General features: G+C 41.6%; 1 protein-coding gene across 1 annotated transcript in view; it reads right to left on the reverse strand.

Moving 5' to 3' along the window:
* Positions 1-20977, reverse strand: part of BMP6 (bone morphogenetic protein 6) — a 158362-nt gene that overhangs the window by 17572 nt on the left and 119813 nt on the right. Inside the window, exon 2 of the mRNA XM_023253693.2 lies at positions 14286-14478. Within this exon, the coding sequence (XP_023109461.2) occupies positions 14286-14478 (193 nt within the window). The remainder of the gene's footprint in view (positions 1-14285; positions 14479-20977) is intronic.

Below are 20977 nucleotides of genomic sequence, written 5' to 3' on the forward strand. Positions count from 1 at the left end.
GTTAAGGGACAGTCCCCTTCATGTGTTTCAGGGACATGCTGAATCTGAGTTGACATCCCAGGATCACTGGCACGAAATGGCCAGGAATTCCCATGACAGGGAAGAGGAACCACTTTGGCCATGGAAAGATTCAAATCTCCTGGTGCCATATTTTACAGGATAGAAAAAGGACTAGAATTAAATACTGAATTTAAGATTAGTATCACAATACTAATGTCGTACACCAAAATTGGTTATAAAAGGCTTTCATCCACTTTGCTTTCCTTAACAACAATCCTGAAAGCTAGCAGCATATCATTATATAGCTGGGGAAACGGAGACTCAGATGTGAGGTTTCAGACATACAGCTAAGATCAAACGCTAGTAAGTAAAAGAACTGGCTAGCAAGGGGCACCTGGGTGGCTCAGGAGGTTAAGCATCAGACTTTAGCTCAGGTCATGACCTTGCAGTTCATGTGTTTGAGCCCTGCATCAGGCTCTGTGCTGACAGCTAAGAGCCTGGCACCTGCTTCGGATTCTGTGTGTGTCTCCCTATCTCTCTGCCCCTCCTCTGCTCATGCTCTGTCTCTCAAAAATAAATAATTGTTAGAAAAAAAATTTTTTAAAAAAGCCTAGCAAGCAAGAAGAAAGCAAACAGATTCGGAGTTTTCCATACTACCATGCTGCCTTCTGAGATCAATATGAAAGACAGCCTGTGGCAAATGAATAAAATGCATTTCTATCCCATCAAATATCTGTGAGGCCAGTGAAAATGTCTAAGTTAAACATTTTAGATTTCTGAGGGGAAACAATTTTTCCTGTTTACATGGCTTAGAGTTAGAAGGAAGTTCTATTGTCATCTTTTCCAAGCTTAAAACAGTAGGTAGAGCTAAAAGTAGTTTACTCAGCTGCTGACCAGGGTCTGCGGGGGGCCACTCTTGGGCCTGCCATCTTTAAAGCGCTCTCCCATGTGCATGTGTCATACCTCCTGTTGACAAATTACCCCCCAGGACTGAGGTAACTGTAAGCGGGGAGATGGGGGTGTTCATGGAAAACAGCAAGAGGGGAGTGCAAGTCCAAAGCTTTGAAGTGAAGATATAAAAAGACATAAATTCTGATCTAGAAGGTTGGAGAAGACCCTCATCCAGAAATAACACAGACGCTATGGACAGCAATGTGGGAAAATGTCCCGAAGGCAGCATGAGACGTGTCCATGTCAGAGCAGCACCCTCGAGGATGAAGACATAGTGAGAATTTCAGGGTGCCACGCTGCCCCTGAGGTGAAGGGGGTCCTCTGTCACTATCTACAGAGCTTCGATGACGGACCTGGCAAACGATTCTTAAGGCCTTGTAACAAGGACGCAGAAAACCTAAGTCTGGGACAGGAGTATGGCAGAGATGATACGAAGAGCTAGAATGAACTTTTATTTTGAAAAAGTAGGGTTTATGATAATGGAAATGGGCCTCTATTACAAGAGAAAGCAGGATGGGACACAAGTCCATCGTCCACAATAGGAGAGAAAGCAGAGAGGAGAAAAGGGGAAAACATGAATCAGAAACTAAACTTGGGGTAAAGGGGGAAGGTGTTGACGGGAAGGATTAACAATCATGACGTGGAAAGCATGAACTCCTCGGGGTTAGTGGAGACCTGTGGACACAGCTGAAGTTCTCTCCTGACTGCTCCTGAGTCACGCCGGGTCCCCAGGCATCTGTGATGTCTCTCCACCACCTTCCCAGGCCGTGCGGTGAGAACGCTGGTCCTCACTGCTTAGGAGACCAGTGGCATACACAAACACAGCCTGACAGCTGAGTCCAGAAAGATGGAAAACTCTGTGGCTCACCAGCAGTGAGGCAGCCTCAAATTCAGATGTTCTTTGAATCTACGATGCCTGGGTCCCATGGGAAGAAGGTGAGCTAGAGCATGCGCTTAACATGATGGGACTAAATGGACAAGGAACAACTACTATTCACTGTGTGCTTTCGATATGCAGGGTGCACCCAGAGCCTCTCCTTTATTCCTTGGGGACCCCGAGAGGCAGGTCCTATTACTGTCTCTCTCCTACAGCTGAGGGCATGGAGCCTAGAGAGGTGAGGTATATCAAAAGTCACACAGGTATTAAGTGGGGTGACCAGAACTTACAATCAGAGCCCACACTCTTGGCTACCACATATCTCAAAAGCAGAGTCAAGAAAAGCACAGGGCCCAGGTTGAAAACTACTGCACCAGGGCTCAGAATAAGGTAAGGGCTCAAATCTACTGCACACCAATGCCAACATCAGCTGGATGCAGAAACGTGTTAAGATACTTGGAGCTGGCATATGATCAGAAATCACGAGCAGGTTCTCCTATCAAGGCCAGGGAGGAAGAGGTGAAAGGTGCACACAGGAAGGGACCAAGATGGCTGACATCTGCTGAACTCTAGGGACCTTCTCAGTCTTCTTCCCACGCACAATATTCTCTGTTTAGACTGAGAACACTACTGACACATATTCACCCAGCCAGGGTGAAAAATTAAAAAAACAAACAAAAAACAAAAGGAACAACTTCATTAGCTCACCCTCAATGTTTCCAATAACTCAGGTATTTAAGAGACGCTATTTGGGGCGCCTGGGTGGCTCTGTTGGTTAAGTGCCTGACTCTTGATTTCGGCTCAGATCATGATCCCATGGTCCATGGGATAGAGCTCCAAACTGGGTTCTGCACTAACAGCACAAAACCTGCTTGGGATTCTCTCTCTTTCCTCCTTTCTCTGTCCCTCCCCCCTTCACGCTCGCTCTAGCTCTCTCTCTCTCAAAATAAATAAACATTAAAAAAAAGACATCATTTATGGCAAGTCAATGAAGTGGGTCAGGTCTCACGAACATCTATTTACTTTTCTTCAATGACATATAACCTTCTTAAGTGTCCTTACTATAAAAGTGTAGCCTCAGGGCCGCTGGGTTGGCTCAGGCGGACAGGTGTCCAACTTCAGCTTAGGTCATGATCTCATGGTTCATGGGTTCGAGCCCTGCGTCGGGCTCTGTGCTGACTGACAGCTCAGACCCTGGAGCCTACTTCAGATTCTGTGTCACCCTCTCTCTCTCTCTGCCCCTCCCTAACTCGTGCTTGCTCACTCTCTTGCTCTCAAAAATAAATAGAAATATTAAAAAAAATTTTTTTTAAATACAAGGATTCCCTTCTGAATCTTATCTAAAACATGTATAACCAGTGGATAAAGAATCCTAGGGTCTGGCCAAAGTGACTGCCATTAAAAAAATTTTTTTTTTAATACAAGGATTCGCTTCTGAATCTTATCTAAAACATGTATAACCAGTGGATAAAGAACCCTAGGGTCTGGCCAAAGTGACTGCCATGACTGGACTATTTGGACTTCCTACTTGGATGACTGACATACTCAAGTTAATACACCATGAAAGAAGATTCTGAAATGAGAGAGAGACAATTTTGAAATAATTTACTGGGGCGCCTGGGTGGCTCAGTTGGTTGGGTGGCTGACTTGGGCTCAGATCATGATCTCACAGCTCGTGAGTTCGAGACCTGAGTCAGGCTCTGTGCTGACAGCTCAGAGTCTGGAACCTGCTTCGGATTCTGTGTCTCCCTCTCTCTCTGCCCCTCCCCCTCTTACACTCTGTCTCTTGGTCTCTCAAAAATAAATAAACATTAAAAAATTTTTTACAAAAATAATTTACTGCCTATTTTGTTCTCTATCAACTCACAGAACCCCATGTTTCATGCTAAATATGCATTCCATCTTCAAGGATACAATAATTTTATTCTCAGTGTTATCTAACCTGAGGGAATGAGTTTCCTCATACTGTGATCATCCTGGGAAAATTAAGTTCTTAACAATAAGCCTAACAAGAGATTTCTAGAAAATGTAGAAATTTCTAGAAAATTTCACAAATTCACCTTGGGGCTAGAGTTGACTGACCAGCAAGTCACTTGCAAAGACTTGTGGAACTAGTGTTGATGGGCAAGGTCACCTCTACGTGGTCCCTCCCATTGCACAGCCTCCAAAGCACCTGCCCTTGTAGGTGACACTCCGTCAGGCTGAGAGGCAGACCCATGGAGAACACAGTGGGTCTCTTTCTTTTTCACCCCCAGGGAAGAGCAGGAAGTATCTGAGCTCCTAATGGCCAGCTTTGGTCTTTCCTGACAAATGGCACCCATTACAGTCATACTGCCCTAGACAAGGTGCAACTTTGCTTACTACTCACCATTTTACTAGAAATGTTCTTGATAAAGTAGAATTTAGATGTTTGAAGCAAGCAGATTTATGAAATATTTGATAAGGTGAGCCTGGTCTTGTGCCTTTATTTGTTCAGAACATTCCTCTACCTATGTGTAGACTTAATGGTAAACTAAGATACGAAACGACATTCTTATAGTGATGAACTGACTTTATATGCAATGAGGTGAATTTAAACTTCAAAAAGAATGGAAGTCAAAAGCCAATCATTTTAGAAAGTGAGATAGTAAAGCAACATTTTTACTTTCTTCTTACATAACATATCATATATAGAGAATTATGTTTAAACTTCTATCACTAAAAGGACAGAAAAGAATAGGATATTTGAAAACAGCCCTACGAATCAGCGTAAACTGCTACACACACATCAATTTGAGTAACAAGGGTGAAGGCACATTATTATTATATAATTATCTAAGCTCTCATTGATTTTATGCCACTTTCTATTAACTAATTTTCACCTCAAGGACTAGCATGGTATAAAGAGATGTTTCAAATGGCAAAGGCACCTTAACTCTGTATGGAATATTCCATTTTCAACAAACGAATACAAGTCACTTTGCTGACAGAATATTAACCTAGCTAGCCCTTACATGCTGTTTACTACCTGAATGCTTTTACACATGCTAACGCCTCACAACCACCATAAGAGGTAAACGCCAGGGATACCATCACAGGTTTACAGATAGGGAAACTAAGGCACAAAGAGGTTAAGAAGCTTGCTCGCAGTCATACAGCCAGTAAACGTAGAGCTGGGATTTGAACCCAGGCAACTTTGCTTCAGTGGTGCACATGCTGTTAATCAATCATCAGAGCGGTGGTTCTCAAGTTCAGTTGGCTTCCTGTTGGAATCCCCAGGAGAGCTTGTTAACACACAGACTGCTGGGCTCACCCCCAGAGTTTCGGGGCATGGGGCCTGAGAACTTGCATTTCTAAGGTTCCCAGGTGATGCTGCTGGTCTGGGAATGACACTGTGAGAGCCACTGACCTATAGCATAGTCCCCCTCCCTTGAATAGGACTAGCATTACCTTCACATGCTTTTTAGACTTAAGGTTCGAAGCTAACTGCTCTCGAGAGTTCTTGCTCCTCTCCTTAAAACAGTACAAAGCAAATGTAGAATGCTCACAGAGTAAATGTTTGATTGTCTTATGGATTGGCCTTACCCTCAGGGAGTTATCAAGTTAGACTAATAATCAGAATCACAAGCAAGATCAAGTCCAAAACAGCGGTATCATTAGAAGGCCCACTTCTCTGTGTCGAGGACAGAGAGAGGTAAAGCGGATGACTTTCCACAAATTCACAGCTACCTAACCTGCAAAATAATGTTCTCCTTCACTGGGGTATAAATTCCAACATGCTCGAGTGATCAAGCACAGACTGAATGAGAAATCCAGCCGGCTTTTAAACATGTTATGTGCAAATGTTACGCTGTCATTGTCATCACCAATCCTACATTTCCATATCCTGTATGATCTAGGGAAATAAAACAGGAAAAATGCTGTTCATCTGTGACTTTTCTTTAAAAAACAACAACAACAACAACAACAACAACAACAACCCCAGATGTCTTGCAAGATAGTCTTAGCTACTACCATGGCCGGCCTCCCACAAGGCTGGACATCCTGGTAAGAAGATTCATGTGACTAAGGTGCCTCGGTGGCTCAGTCAGTTAAGTAGCCAACTCTCAACCTCGGCTCAGATCATGATCTCACAGTTTGTGGGTTTGAGCCCCGCATAGGGCTCTGAGATGGAGCCTGCTTGAGATTCTCTCTCTTCTCTCTGCCCCTCCCCTGCTCATGCTTTCTCTCTCTCAAAATAAATAAATGAACTTAAAAAAAAAAAAAGAAAGAGAGAGAGAGAAGAATATGCACATGATTAAGGCAATCTGTTTCTGGGAACGAATAATATGGAAGGCACAGTTTCCAGAAATAAAGACCTATTTTCATGTTTACCAAGTTACCACTTGGTAACAGTCCCCAAACAACAGTTTCTCTTGCCCGCCACACCCTGACTCCCCCTCTCCCCCCAAGTGGAGCATTCTTTTGAGTATATCCAACTCTTTATGATAACCTCAATTCCTTTCTGTAATATTCTCTTCTACATTGTGCCTATGCAAAGAACAGAACTTAGATTGGCTAAGGAGTAAGTTTCAGTAGCTGCTTGAATTTTTTTCTTGAATTTCCAGTAGACCATTCTAGGTATGACTTCACTAAAGAGATGAAACTAACTAGTTATATAACCTGAGCTGTGGGTCAGCTGTATTGTCCCTTTTTCAGGGGCAAAGGAACAAATACTGAAAAGTTCAATGCTTGCCTGAGGCCCATGCTGAGTGTGCCAAAGATTATCAAGTCGGCAAGTAAGATTTCAGGAGTCCCTGAGGATCATACCTGTGAAAGCCAGATACAGAAAGAGAAACAGGTGTGGCTTGGTACAGTGATAAAGGGCTTTGATTTCCCTCTGCCCCAGGTACAATGAGGTTCTCTAATCCAGGCTTTCTCAAATTTGCCCTTCTCTTCAAAAAAGAACATAGTCTCAGGTATCTCACCTTTACCTCAGTGAAGATAAAGGTTCGTGTCACTTCAGCAAGCAGCACTGAAAACCCAACAGCATTTTTAGAGCAATCAATCTATAAGAAATGCTATTCGAAGGAAATTGCTCTCCTAGATCCTGGAACTGGATCAAGTACCAGGTTCAGGTCCTGTTCCCAAAACAACACCATTTGGTTAATAAATCAAAAGCAACATTTGTAGGGATTCATTATAAAGATTTCACCATAAAAATAATAAAAATACTATGATTCAGAGACACAGGCTTCTGGTTATAATGTAGCAAACTAACATTCCCACTAAGAACTGGGGAAAAAAAAAGCTCATTTGTCATCATCTTAGAGCAATAGGACAGTCAACTCTTGATGGGTCGATTTCACAGAGAAAAAGAAAAACACATGGAGGTGAGCCCCGCATTTGTATTCTCTTTGTATTGCCTTTTCATTTCAGGACATTGGATAATTCCTAGCCTGATGCATGGGTATCAGAAAGGAGCAGGAGCCTATAGCTTGGAACAGTATCTGTAACTGAGGATAAAAACTGGAGTTTCAGAAAGCGAGGGCTTGAAGGGCTAAGGTCTCAGAGGAAAGGGGCTGCCTAAAAGTGAGCTCACAGAAGTTTGGGTTCACTTCTTCTAGGGCCTTGGATCTTTAAGTCCTGTATACCTTGAAGTCCAATGTTTCTGTGTGAGATATTTGCCAAATATTAGGCTGTGTATGCCTGGAGTAAGAAGTTGAGAAAACAAAGAGAAACTGCTTAAAAGGCAAAAAGCAAAGCAGAGTTTTTGGCAGTTTCTTCATTCTGGGGAGTTAAATACTAAAGCTCAGAGCCCACCAAGGAAGAGGAGTTCTGGTAAACATCCTAGACTTTCAGCTGAGACTCCCTGAAGAGCTAAGCTCTAGGAGAAAGGGAAAAACCAAAAACAGATAATCCTTAACACATCCTTAAATACCCCCATTGGAACAAAAGAACAAGATGATCATGGTATATTTTGTCTGCCTTCCAGAAGAATTTAGAGTCCACTCTGGAAAGAGAAAACAGTATCTATTAAATATTTTCCATAAATAATTTCCAGAATTTATTTTTTTAAAAAGTATCAGGCATGCCAAGAAATAAAACCAAATGAGGAAAAATCAAGGGAACAAATAGATAATGGGAACAGACCCATAGGTGATCTAGACAATAGAGTTATCAGACACGATCTCTGAATCAAGCCTTGTATAAAAAGGATAATAAATGACAAGTTAAGCTTGCTCCAGGGATGTAAGGTTGGTTTAACATTTGGAAATCATTTAATGTAGTATATCACATTAATACTTAGGGAAAAAATCATATAATCATCCCCCCAAATTCAGAATTTTTTAAATAAAATTTCACACCAATTTCTAACATTAAAAAACTCTTAGCAAACCAGAAATAGAGAACTTCTTTATTGTAATAAAGATTATCTACAAAAACAGTGTTAGCAAACATCATCCTTAATGGTAAAATATTAAGTCTTCCCCCTTTAAGATTCAAAATATCATAGGGATTTCTAATCTGAGACAGAAATCTGAATCAAATTCAAAATTTTACCGGATGTCCAGCTAGCATAATAAAAACAAGAAAAACAGAGGAAGATAAACTATAAGAATTACAAAAGAAGAAATAAAACTGATATTTATAGATGGCAAGATTATATTTATAGAAATTCCAAAATTTTGCACAAAAAATTTTTTAGAATGAATGTGTGAATTTGCAAGGTTGCTGGATATAAGATCAACATACAAAAATAAGGGCATCTTGGTGGCTCAGTTGGTTAAGCATCCAACTCTTGACTTCAGCACAGGCCATGATCTCACAGTTCCGTGAGTTTGAGCCCCCTATTGAGATCTGTGCTGACAGCACAGAGCCTGCTTGGGATTCTGTCTCCCTCTCTCTCTCTGTCTCTCAAAAATAAATAAATAAACTTAAAAAAAATCCAAAAGTCAATTGTATTTCTATATGTGAGCAAAAATAATTAGACACCAAAATTTTTAAAAGCTAATAATATTTACAATAGCATAAAAAATCTTCAAAACCTGGAATATTATAAAGTTCTATAAATAAGAATAATGTAATAAAAATATCCAAGACACAAAAAATTATAAAGAATTACTGAAAAAAGTGAAAGAAAGCCTAAATAAATACCACATTCTTAGACTGGAACATTCAATATTTGTAAGAGTCAATTCTTTCCAAATTGATCTCTAGATTTAATGCAATTGCAATTAGAAGCCCAGCAAGTTTCCTTGTGGAAATTAAAATGGTGATTTTACAATTTATGCGGGAATGCAAAAGGCCATAAGTAGCTGAGAAAGTCTCAAAATCTGAAGAATTTAGATACCATTTTTCAAGACTTCTTATAAAACTGAGAGAATGAAGAGTATAAGATTGGTGCAAGAAAAGTCAATCAATGGAATTGAATGAAGGTCTCAGGCCCAGACCCACACAAACATGGCTACCTGGTTTATATTGGAGACGCCACTGAAGTGCATGGAAAAAGGATAGTATTTCAATAAATGATACTGGATCAATTATGTATTTCTATTCTTACACAGCGAGGCTATCTAATCTACTTCACAAGTTCACTTAGGATCTCTAATATCTATTACTTTAGTGAGACCATTATGCTGAGCTGAAAACTTTCATTTAAAAAAAAAATTTTAATGTTTATTCATTTTTGAGAGAGAGAGACAGAGACAGAGACAGAGCACGAGCTGGAGGGGTGCAGAGAGAGAGGGAGACACAGAATCCGAAGCAGGCTCCAGGCTTTGAGCTGTCAGCACAGATCCCAATGTGAGGCTTGAAACCACAAAACATGAAATCATGACCTGAGCCAAAGTCAGCTGCTTAACCAACCGAGCCACCCAGGCGCCCCTGAGCTGAAAACTTTCATATCCCACTGCCTCTTGGTCATCCACTCATGCTTCAAACATGTCCACACCTGAACTCCTCCTAACTCCCCTTCCCTCGCTTATTCCTGTGTTCCCTATCTCTATGAATGGTTCCAAGAGCACTGTCAAACTAAATATTCTGGAGACATGTGTTTTGCCCTTTGAAAGTTATTTTCTCTCCTGAAACAATTTTATATTGTATATTTATATCGGTGAACTTGGCCAAAAATTTAGTTCAAGCAATAATTCAATCTGAGATTGTTCCCAGGGACTCTACTAGCTTGGGTTTTGGGTGGCCTGAAGAAATCTTTCTCAGTTTCAGAATCCAACTCTAATGCAGCATTGCCTTTTTCCCTTGATTCAAAGATGCATTTCTTCACAACGTAAGGCTACTTAAGTCAGGATGAAACACATGAACTAAAACAACAACAAAACTTTGCCTATCTGCAAACAGAGGAGTATGTTGTGACATTGCTTATTATCAAGAGGAACTTAATTTTAAAGTTGGGAATGAATTCTCAATCTAAATGTCTTCCAAAGACTGCACCATGATAGAACACAGAAAAGTTACCATATACATAGAAGACGGACTATGACTGCCAGCAATGCAATTGCCAAAACATATAGAGCAGAATATGGAATTTCCAAACTAGCAGCAGCGAGTGGGCCAATGCCTGTACCAAACTATACCATCTTTCAGACCCTGAAAACATTTCTGGCGGGCTTTCAAGAGATGATGTTTGACTTTGACTTCTAAGTGGACGAAATTCAAGTAAGAACAGTAAAAGACTGTCTTGAACCCAAGAAGAAACGTAGGTGAAAACGATCTTCTTGAAAGGTCTCAAAATTGCACTATTCATCTAAAAGTGCTATCAAAGTAAAGATCATGAGTACGTGTTATGGAAAGCAACAGGCTACCATCATGAGCAGAAGGTCCCAAGGTATTCAGAGCAGCCTTTACACTCCAAGCGTGAAGACAGCTTAGGGTGTACGAGTTTCAGGAGAACATGGTAAAGTAAATGGACAAACAGATAATACTAGGAATAAGTGAAGATACTTTTATATAAGATTTTCTAGTATTTTTTCTCATCCACACCCTTCCTCTAGAAAAGCTAATAGATGCTCAATAGCTCAACAAAGGTTTTCTTTGGAAAAACCTGGAAAGCCAAAGAAGCAGGGCCTGAATTCTAGCACATCTGGTCCCCAACAGAGCCCCATCTCATTGGACGTCCAAACAGAAGCATCCTTTGGAATGCTTGCATCAAAGCTAAGCAGACGGATATAAGGGATGTGCCAGAAGGGGACTGCTGACCTCTCTCTCACACTTCAGCTTTATCTTGGGACTGTCCCCATGTCATCGGGGTGACTTTTGGGAAACAGCGGGTGACAATGGAGGCCTAAATTGGGCTTGGCAAAATTCATATGTGCCACGTTTCATTCTCTAAAAGGAAACATGCCGGCCTGCTTAGCTGATGGGGTCAATGGTTAAGTCCTCCTAGCGGGGGGATATGTGAGAAGGCTCTTTCCAAACTCTAAGTGCTACGCGAGTGCCAATTTTCACCAGTGTCATCATAGAACCATGATGATGTAGAATATCAGATATTAACACCATGTGCAAAGGGCACCCCGTGCTACTCTGATTTAACTCTGAGCACTGCTGGGTTGCTAACCAAATGCTGCTCTATGGGTTGCTCCAGATCTTTTCAGCACTTAGATTCTATCTCAGGGCTTATTCTCAGTTTTTGAATAAAGTATCAAATGTTTCCCTGTTCTTACTCAAAGCGCCATCTATTCAAGTAGTCACTTTCTGGAACTTACCTAGTCCAATGATTTCTTATCAGTAAGTGGAATATGTTTCTGCAGAATTCATAGCAATGGCTTATCTTCCAAGAATCTTTTCTGACCCTGCCCTGGGTCAGCCTTCTTAGCTGCTTTTATATCAAGAGGCCCAACATATCATTTCTGCCTTAGCTGAGGCTATGACTTCAGCACCAGAAAACCTGCCTTTTTATGTTTTTATTTTTCAAGGAGGCCAATTATTTTGCAAAGCAAACGTTTGTTAAATTAAGTTAATCCATCAAATTCTCCAAATTTCACTTAAACACAGATTAGACAAATAAGTTTCTTCACAAGCCCGGAGGATCATTTTTAGCCAGGACACCCCAAGACGGTACAGATGGGGAGATCAAACCTTCCCAGAAGGAGTCCTGCAGTTAAATCTGGAGGCCTCAGGAAGAACGTTAAGAGACAGCAGGAGGCCAGGGCTCCTGGCCCACTGATAAGAAAAGAAAATCTCCTCTTGGCCAACCTGGAGCCCTTCAAAAGCATGAAATTCTCCCAAACCTCCCCATATTTCCCCTTTCCTATGCACAAAAGTTAAATACATCCGACCGCCAAATACTCCCATCCTAGAAGGCAGAGAAATTACAACTTTGCTTTGACACAGTCATCAAAGTTGGGACCGTTTGGGATTTTGTTTTCCAAACTCGCTGCTGGCCTCGAGAAAGTATGACACCACCATGTTAAGCACAAGGCAGCTGTTCATTTTTGGCTAGAGTTCAACATAAACCTTACAAATGGTCTGCTAGCTCTATTTGTTAAATAATAATAATTTTGAAAAATCCCATAGTTACAAAAATCCCAATCTAGTGTTTTCACTAGAAAGCTTTTCCTGCAGAACAGAGAAAACCATGTATTCCAAACAAATGCCTGAGCCAGAAAGGTACTGGTAGGTTATTATTATTTTTTTAATGTTTATTTATTTTTTGAGAGAGAGAGAGCAAGTGAGCGTGAGCCAGGGGAAGAGCTGAGAGAGAGAGAGAGAGAGAGAGAGAGAGAGAGAGAGAGAGAGAGAGAAGGAGACACAGAATCCGACGCAGGCTCCAGGCTCTGAGCTGTCAGCACAGAGCCCAATGCAGGGCTCGAACTCATGAACCACAAGGTCACTACCTGGGCCGAAGTCGGACACTTAACCGACTGAGCCACCAGGTGCTGGTATCAGTAGGTTATTTCTGCCAGATAAATACAGTGGACAAATAATTAGGCAGATTGAAAAATCAATGGCTAAAGCAGGTCCAAAGAATCACCACTGAGTATAAATTCTCTCTGAAACCTCAAAAGACAAAAATCTACCAACCAATAATTTACTATTTCAAAAGAGACCCTCCCTTAACACTTATTAACTATGCTTTTATTCAGGAGTGAAAATCAGACATCAGAAAACTTTCCCTTCTTTCTGAAATTTTGGTTTGTAACAGATACCACAATAGCTATATTTTGCTTATTATGTAACCATCCCACCTAAAAACTCACATACAACCATCAGTGCACATGTTCCACACCATGACGTGTCCCCAAAGCCTGGCATGTGTCTTTCCTTCTTCTCTGTTTCCCTCATTACAGACTTGAAAATGCACAAGGGCCAAATATTGGCAGTGCTCTCAAAGTAAACCTTTTATGGGGCAAGTTAAGGTCCGTTATTATTTTAGTGTGCCTATTTGTGGCAGACCCACACACAGATCCATAGGTCCAGGAGAAGCCAAAGTCATCCCTAAACCTTCGGACATTCTTGGGAAGTCAACAGACACCCAGGACCGAAAAAGCAAGAATCGAGACTTGGTGTATGAAACCAACGCTGGCGAATCCCTTACAGAGTTTGTAAATGTGGGGCTCCTTTCCTCTCTGCATTCGCTTTCATTTTTATCTGCCTACTTACCACAGAATTGCCAGGCTGTCACAACACATGCTGCATTTCCACGTCACGAGCGCTCACATGGAAGCATGCGGTGGTGCTAATCTGTGCGTCGGGATCACCAGTCTCTCTGGACTACCGAACTGACTGACCCCCAAATACTAAGCACAAGTCAAGGTCACTGGCTCACTCTCTTGTGCTACAGGATTGCACCAGCTGCTGTAATATGTCTCTCCTTGGCCCATCTAATCCTCCAGAAACCACTCTGTGGAAGTTTTTTTTTATCGGTGAGCAGCCCCAAGAACATGTTCTGTTGAAGTTCTTTTGTAAAAACAGCCTGGCCTCATTTCAAAAAACAAGAATAATACAGACAGGGTGGGAGGGGGTGGGGGGGGGCACGGTCTATTGTTGCCCTGAACCCAAATGAGAAGAGATACATTCGAGACACACAAAGATATATTGCATCATTTGGATGTATATATTATATGCGAACACACAGCTTTCTATTAACTTGAATCAGTATCCTTTGCAAGTATCCTTACGTAACTGTCACGTGTGAATCTATTTTAGCCACCTTCTCGCCCATCATTCAAAGTAGGCACTGAAAAATGGTGGGGTATGTTTTTTGCCCAACAAGGCACGTGTTCTCTGATCACAAAGGATGCTTAGTAAAGACCATCCACTGGCTTGCTTAGGAACAGAAAACTATTTGGAAAAATCTTCATTTTAATAACAAAAAATCTCTCTGCTGGCCAAACACTACCATTCAGAACACATCCCTCGTCATGCTCATGGCTGCCCTTGGACTCCACATCACGTTCCACAGACACACTCGGGGTCAGACGATGGCGGGGTGAGAAATGGGGGCCAGCCCCACCCTTTGGGGTTCCTTGCGCCTTCATACCTGTGCTGATGCTCCTGCAAGACTTGATAAATGCTGATAAGAAAAGTTTGGTTTTTAAAACTCCCCACAACACAGTCCTTGTAGATTCGGAATTCTGCAGCCGTCACCGCCTCACCCTCAGGAATCTGGGATAAGTTGAACTTGAACTCTTTGTGGTATCGCTGGCCAGGGGAGAACTCCTTCTCGTGCTCCACTATAAGATTAAACAAGAGAGAGTGACAACTATTGTTACTTGACTAAGTGCCACAGGCTCACCTCAAGAAAGCCGCCCCGTTTTCATTCATAAGTGGATTACCGGTTACCAATGGCTTAGGAGAGGGGATGGGGGTGGGGGTGGGGGGTGGGTAGCAAGAACCAATAGAGGCTGACCTGTCACACAGGCTGAGATTAAAATCCCTCATTTGACCCAAGGATTAAATAAAACTCTTAGATTCTATTTGGTTTAAATACTTTAAATACTTAGTTGAAGTACGTTGCATAAAAGCAAGTTATTTTAAACTCTTGGCTTTGGATGTCCTCATCCATGGAGACAAGAATTCACAGGGCTTCCCAAGGAAGTTGTGAGAATGGAGAAAAGGAATATGATGGTGCCCGGTGATCCTGGCCCCGGTCACCCCCTCCCGCCCCCTTGACTTCCTGCTGCCTGGTCCCTCTCAGATTGGTTCACCAGTCACCATCAAGCAGTTGACGAGACCAAGGGTAGCCCTGAGCTGACCTCTGAGGGGGATGGTGGGGGAGGGTCCTTGTGGTGGAGGGGACCGAGGAGTGCACTGACCTCAGCCTGAAGCTCCAAGAGTCCTCGGATTTTGCCTGCTGCTCTGTGGCAATTTTTGTTGAGGGGTTTAGGGTAAAGCTTCAGAGAAAATGCCACTCTTAACTCAAGTCCACTGCCCTCCCTTCTCCAGGAAGAAAGGGAGGGCTGCAGGAATCTGAGGCCAGGGCCCCTCCACTTAATCTTTGTGTACAACCCAAGTGTGGGGACGGACACGTGGAAGCAAACTGCCAATGGTATGTATAGCTTGCTATTTTCTAAGGCTTTTCTAAAAACTGGGAAAGATTTGAATCTGAATGTCATTTTTACTTTTTTTAAACATGTCTTTTTTTTAAGTTTATTTATTTATTTTGAGAGAGAAAGCACTAGAGCAGGGGAGGGGCAGGGAGAGAAAGAGAGAGAAAGAGAAAGAGAAAGAGAGAGAGAGAGAGAGAGAGAGAGAGAGAGAGAATGAGAATGAATGAATGAATAAATCCTAAGCAGGCTCCATGCTGTCAGCACAGAGCCTGACGCGGGGCTCCAACTCACAAGCCATGAGATCATCACCGGAACTGAAATCAAGAGTCAGACGCTTAACCGACTGAGCCACTCAGGCGCCCTTGAATTTTTTTTAAATGAAATCTTTCCCCTGCATGAAGATAAATTATGGAAAACTACAACCGCTGATTATCATTTTTCAGAGTCAGCTTCCAGTTGTCTATATAAAGTCCTGTGTGAGAGAAATGGTATCAACCTCAGATGCTTAACTCATAAACGTAAAAATTAAAAAAAAAAGGGACTGCTCTGCTTCCCACCATAAATCCTTGACTCTTTTCTCCAGGGTTTGGAAACGCTTCTGCCCTACTATTCCTATTGGTTTTTTTTCTTAATGGCAACCGCAGTGAAATCTCATGAGTAAATTAATCCTTTATGGCAGAGTTTTCCCAGGGCTGTGGGTAGGAAAAAAAACAACAACAACAAATTATTTGCCACCTCCAACTGCCCATTTTCTCCCACATGTGTTGGAGATTTAGCTTCTTTAAACAAAACAAAACAAAAACACCAATAACTCTTTATAAGAACCTAAGACCTCAATGGCATTTGCGGAGGAAGCTAAGGAAAAGTTAAGCCATGTATAGGTAGGGGATTTTAAATAAAGAATTTCTGTAACTGCCATGTGAGTATGCTAAAATCTTTTAGATTCAAGTTATCTCTTCATTTGGGGGGTGGTATAAAAAATAAGCTTGGACTTGTGTAAGACTTTGATAGTTAAAAAAAAGAAAAAAGAAAAAAAAAACAAAACCAAGATCTAACCACAAAGTAAACCACGGTTCAGTCCCAACAAGGGAACAGGTTTTCTAATTTAGTGGCTAAGCATGAAAAGCAATCTTGTTGGTGAGTTCACCCAAGGACACCCATACATGAGGGTATATCACTTTTCCCTAAAACTGATCTGCCTTTTAAGTGTGATATGTTATCATTGGTGGTTAAAAAGTGAATCAAATCTGATTTCCCAAACAGACTTTCTTAAAAACAAAACAAAACAAAACAAAAAACCAGTCACATAGCTTTTCTATAGGGCCTTTTGGTTGCTTAAATTTTAATATCAATAAATAAAAATATATTGTTAAGATTCATTTGAAAGAATGCATACGAATTCCTCAAAGAAGTCTTTCAATCACTATTAGTATAAACAATAGTTAGAAAGAATAATGGATGTGATACAAGATACAAGATAGTAACAAGATATTTCAGTTATAAGAAGTAAACAGAAACTTCAATAAATCAGGAATGTGGTCTCTAGTTCTAGACAAGTATATCACCCCCAATAAACCACAGTTCTGTGTATTCAGACTACTGGGTGGTCCCCCTCCCCTGGGGTAGGCTCCGTGACCTTCTCTGTGCCCATTTCATTCAGCAACAGTGCTTCTGAGTGACTTCCAAGCTTTGAACTTCCTTCCACTTAGACTTCTTGGAATGCTTATGTGGGGGAAAGATGGTTACCATGTAAGAGGTCCAAGTACTCTGACCCTCTATGCTATGAGGAAGCCCAAGCTAACCATGTAGAGAGACTGTATGGTACATGAAGAGACAGATGGAGGGAGAGAGGGAAGAGTCCAGTCAGTCTCTGACCACCTCAGCTGAGGCACACACATGTTATAAAGATGCTATCTTAGATGCCCAATCCAGGGGAGACTTTGGAGGACTCCAACCCCAACCAGCATCTGTCTACACCTGCATGAGAGACCTTGAGCAAGAATCACCCAGTTGAACCTGGTCATTTCACAAGACTGTGGGAAGTAGCAGCACATTGTTTTAAGCCACCGTGATCTCGGGTGGTTTGTTACACAGTAATCGGTAATGAACACAAAGAGGACTAGGGAGGACAGGAGAGGATAAGAAAGAGATGGGAAGTCTGGGAGAAATCACATGCAATTATTAAGGATTTCAAAGTGCTAGGAAGCAGTATGTATGACTGAGGAGGAATCCTGGCAAATGATCACAGACAAATGTGAAGAGTTAAAGAATCTAAAAATGAGAAACTAGGGGGTACCTGGGTGGCTCAGTCAGTTGAACGTCTGACTCTTTATTTCGACTCAGGTCGTGATCCCAGAGTCATGAGATGGAGCCTCTCATCTGGCCCCATGCTGATCATAGAGCCTGCTTAAGATTCCCTCCCTCTCTCTCTGTCCCCATCTCTCTTCCTCCCTCCCTCTCCCCCACTTGAGTGTGCTTGCTCACTCACTCTCTAAAACTAAAAAAATAAAAATGAGAAGACAGGAGCATAGTCCAAAGCCTTCGCCTTATTACAACACGAATTAGAGCTCATTGCCTTATTATGTGCATTTTCCCAGTTCTCTACTGACCCCACATTACCTTGAAGCACTTTGAACTTTCTTTTACCTTTCCTTTATTCCTTCTTTGAGGAGATTCAGGGATCTGATTGCCCCCACCTCATTTTCAGCCCTCTCACTCAACCCCTTTACTCCACTGTCTTCCAAACCTCTCTTGAAGCCTCTTGGCTGGAAGTTGTACCACCTTCTTTCCTCTTCCCATGATACTTCAGCCACGAGTCATTAGGAGTTTGCCTGGAACGCCTCTCTCCCCCAGTCTTTTGCCTACAACTGAATTTACATAGTGTGTGCACTAATGTCTCATAGGGATACAAGAAATAAATGCAGTTATGTCACTGCTCACACGTGCATTTGAAGACCACAGTGGTAAAACTGTAATGTTTCCAGCAAGCTTAGCATTCCCCCTTCAAACTCTATAATTCTGGACTCCTGAAATATCAGACAACTCAAGAAATATGAGAGGTAATGAAAGGGAGAGGGCTGAGTTCTGAACTCAGCACTCAAGGCTATTTTGTAACTCCTAGCCTTTTGGCATCTCAATGGTGGTGCCAAACACGCTACATGATTGAGTAGTATCTAAAAGTGTTGATGAAGGGTCATTCTGCCAAACTGGTTTTGAATTCCAGCTCCCCTTTTCCTGATCTGTGTGATGCTACACAAGATACTAGCCAAAATTTGTTATCAGTTAAGTGAGAATCATAGCATTTCTGAAGATTAGTGAGACAATCTATACAAAAGAGTCAGTGGTAGAGTAAGTACTTAATAAATATTAGTTGTGATGATCATTAGCTGATGCTTGAGAATCTAGCTCTACTGATGGAGTATCTTTGCTGAGTAATTAAAATTTACTTCGGAGTCTTTAGATAAGGCCAATCAATGGTTCCTCTAAATTACCTTTTTAATTTGGAGAGATGCATTCTGTGTAAAGGGTAGTAAGTCAAATCACTACATTGAGTATCATCAGTCTTGGTGTTTGGCTAATGAATACAGTTCTGTGTTCTCTGAGGTGGTAATTCCTAGATTTTTTTTATTTCACGGACCAGTAAAAACTTTTTAACAGTAACGACCTTTTGCAAGTTCATTTACTTTTTCCGTTTGCCATCTTTGAAAGCAGTAGAACAAACAAAACAACAAACTGCATCCTTTTAACTCGATGATCATTTGTAAAGGTTCTTTTAACACCAAATAAAATAAAAAGGACATAGTTGAAGACCATATACAATCCCATATACCAGGTGAAATATCAGACCAGCACCGGACCTTTGCCCAACATGCAGGAACCATAGCCCAAAGGAGTAGAAGTTCCTAGTTGAGGATTCAAAATGTAAGTTATGTAATACTATATATACAAAAGGATATATGCAACTTACGAAGGTAATGAAGCATCCTAACAAAGCACTGAGGAAACCAGCACCCAACTGGAATATGACAAATACTGTGTTATTCCTCCCTGGTGCCATCCCTGGCACCTGCCCAAAAAGTATCTAGAATCATGAATAGTGCCCAGCACTGTCTTGCCTTTTAAGAACTAACAGTTTCACTACATATGTATCACTAAATCAGTGTTTTTTCTTTTTTCCCTTAAAGTCTGTCAGAGACATAATGGAAACTTTATAGGCACACATGGAAAATCCAGGCACGGTCACAGCTAAGAGTGAAGGCAGCCCAAGCAGATGGCCATATTGCCTGTCAGCTGGTGGGGAGGTGAAGTCCCATGGGTGTGGCCTGGCTGCTCTGGAGGCAATGGGTGACTAATAATTCTTCTTCTTCAGCTCTACCTCGTACAAATCCACTGAAAACACGGACGTTTTCTTAACAAGCGCTGGCAAGGATGTGGACAAAGTTAGAACCCTTGCGCTTTGCTGGTGGTGACCTAAGATGGGGCAGCTGCTATGGGAAACAGTTTGGCAAGTCCTCAAACACACACCGAATCACCATATGATCCAGCAATCCCACTTTTAAGTACAGACAGGTATCCACAAGAATTGAAAACAGGAACTTCAACAGATATCTGCACACCCATGTTCCTAGCAAGATTCACAGTAGCCAAAAGGTACAAGCAACCCAAGGGTCCACTGATGAATGAAAGGATAAACAATGTGGCAGAGATAGACAGAGGAATATTGTTCAGCTTTAAAAAGGAAGGAAACTCTGACATAGGCTACGACATGGATAAACCTTGGGGACACTATGTGAAGTGAAATAAGCCAGTCACAAAAAGACAAATATACACACTTACATGCGTGTCAAATTCATAGAGACAGAATGTAAGAATGGTGGTTTCCAGGGGCTGGAGAGGGGAATGGGGAGTAAGTGTTCAGTGGGGACAGAGTTTCAGCTTGGGAAGATGATAATGTTCTGGAGACGGATGGTGGTGAACTTGTACAATTAAAAATGGTGGAAGCGGTAAATGTTATGAGTATTTTACCACAAAAAAACTAAAAATGGGCATTTTTCTTACATAATCACAATGCATGATCACAGCTAAGTTAAATAATTCATTTTTTTTGAGTTTATTTATTTGAGAAAGAGTGCCAGCAAAGGAGGCGAAGACAGCGACGGAGAGAGAGAATACCAAGCAGGCTCTGCACTGTTAGGGCTCCATGTCATCAACTGTGAGATCATGACCTGAGCTGAAATCAAGAGTCTGACGCTCAACTGACTGAACCACCCAGGTGCCCCATTACTGTTTTCTAATATCCAATCCCTAATCAAATTTTCTCAAACACCTCAAAAAACTATGTTGCTGCATTTGGTTCATTGGAATCAGGAGACAAACAGGGTCCACTCGTTACACTTGGTTGTTCTGTCTCCTAAGTCTCTTCCAAAATAAGCAAACCAGGAACAGAAAGAACCCCACTAATCTGATCATGAATCCATCTAAAAAACCTACAATGAACAACATTCTCAATGGTGATACACTCAGACGTTTCCTTTAAAATCAGGAAGAACACAAAGATGTCCATTTTCAGTCTTGAGGTCCAGTTCAGCATTGCTGAGATTAAATAATAGGAAAGGAAGAGTACTATTACAAATTGTTAAACCTAGTAAGAAAATTCATCAGATTGCTTCCTTGATGGTCTCGG

This window comes from Felis catus, chromosome B2, assembly GCF_018350175.1.
Source record: "Felis catus isolate Fca126 chromosome B2, F.catus_Fca126_mat1.0, whole genome shotgun sequence".
Lineage (NCBI taxonomy): Eukaryota > Metazoa > Chordata > Mammalia > Carnivora > Felidae > Felis > Felis catus.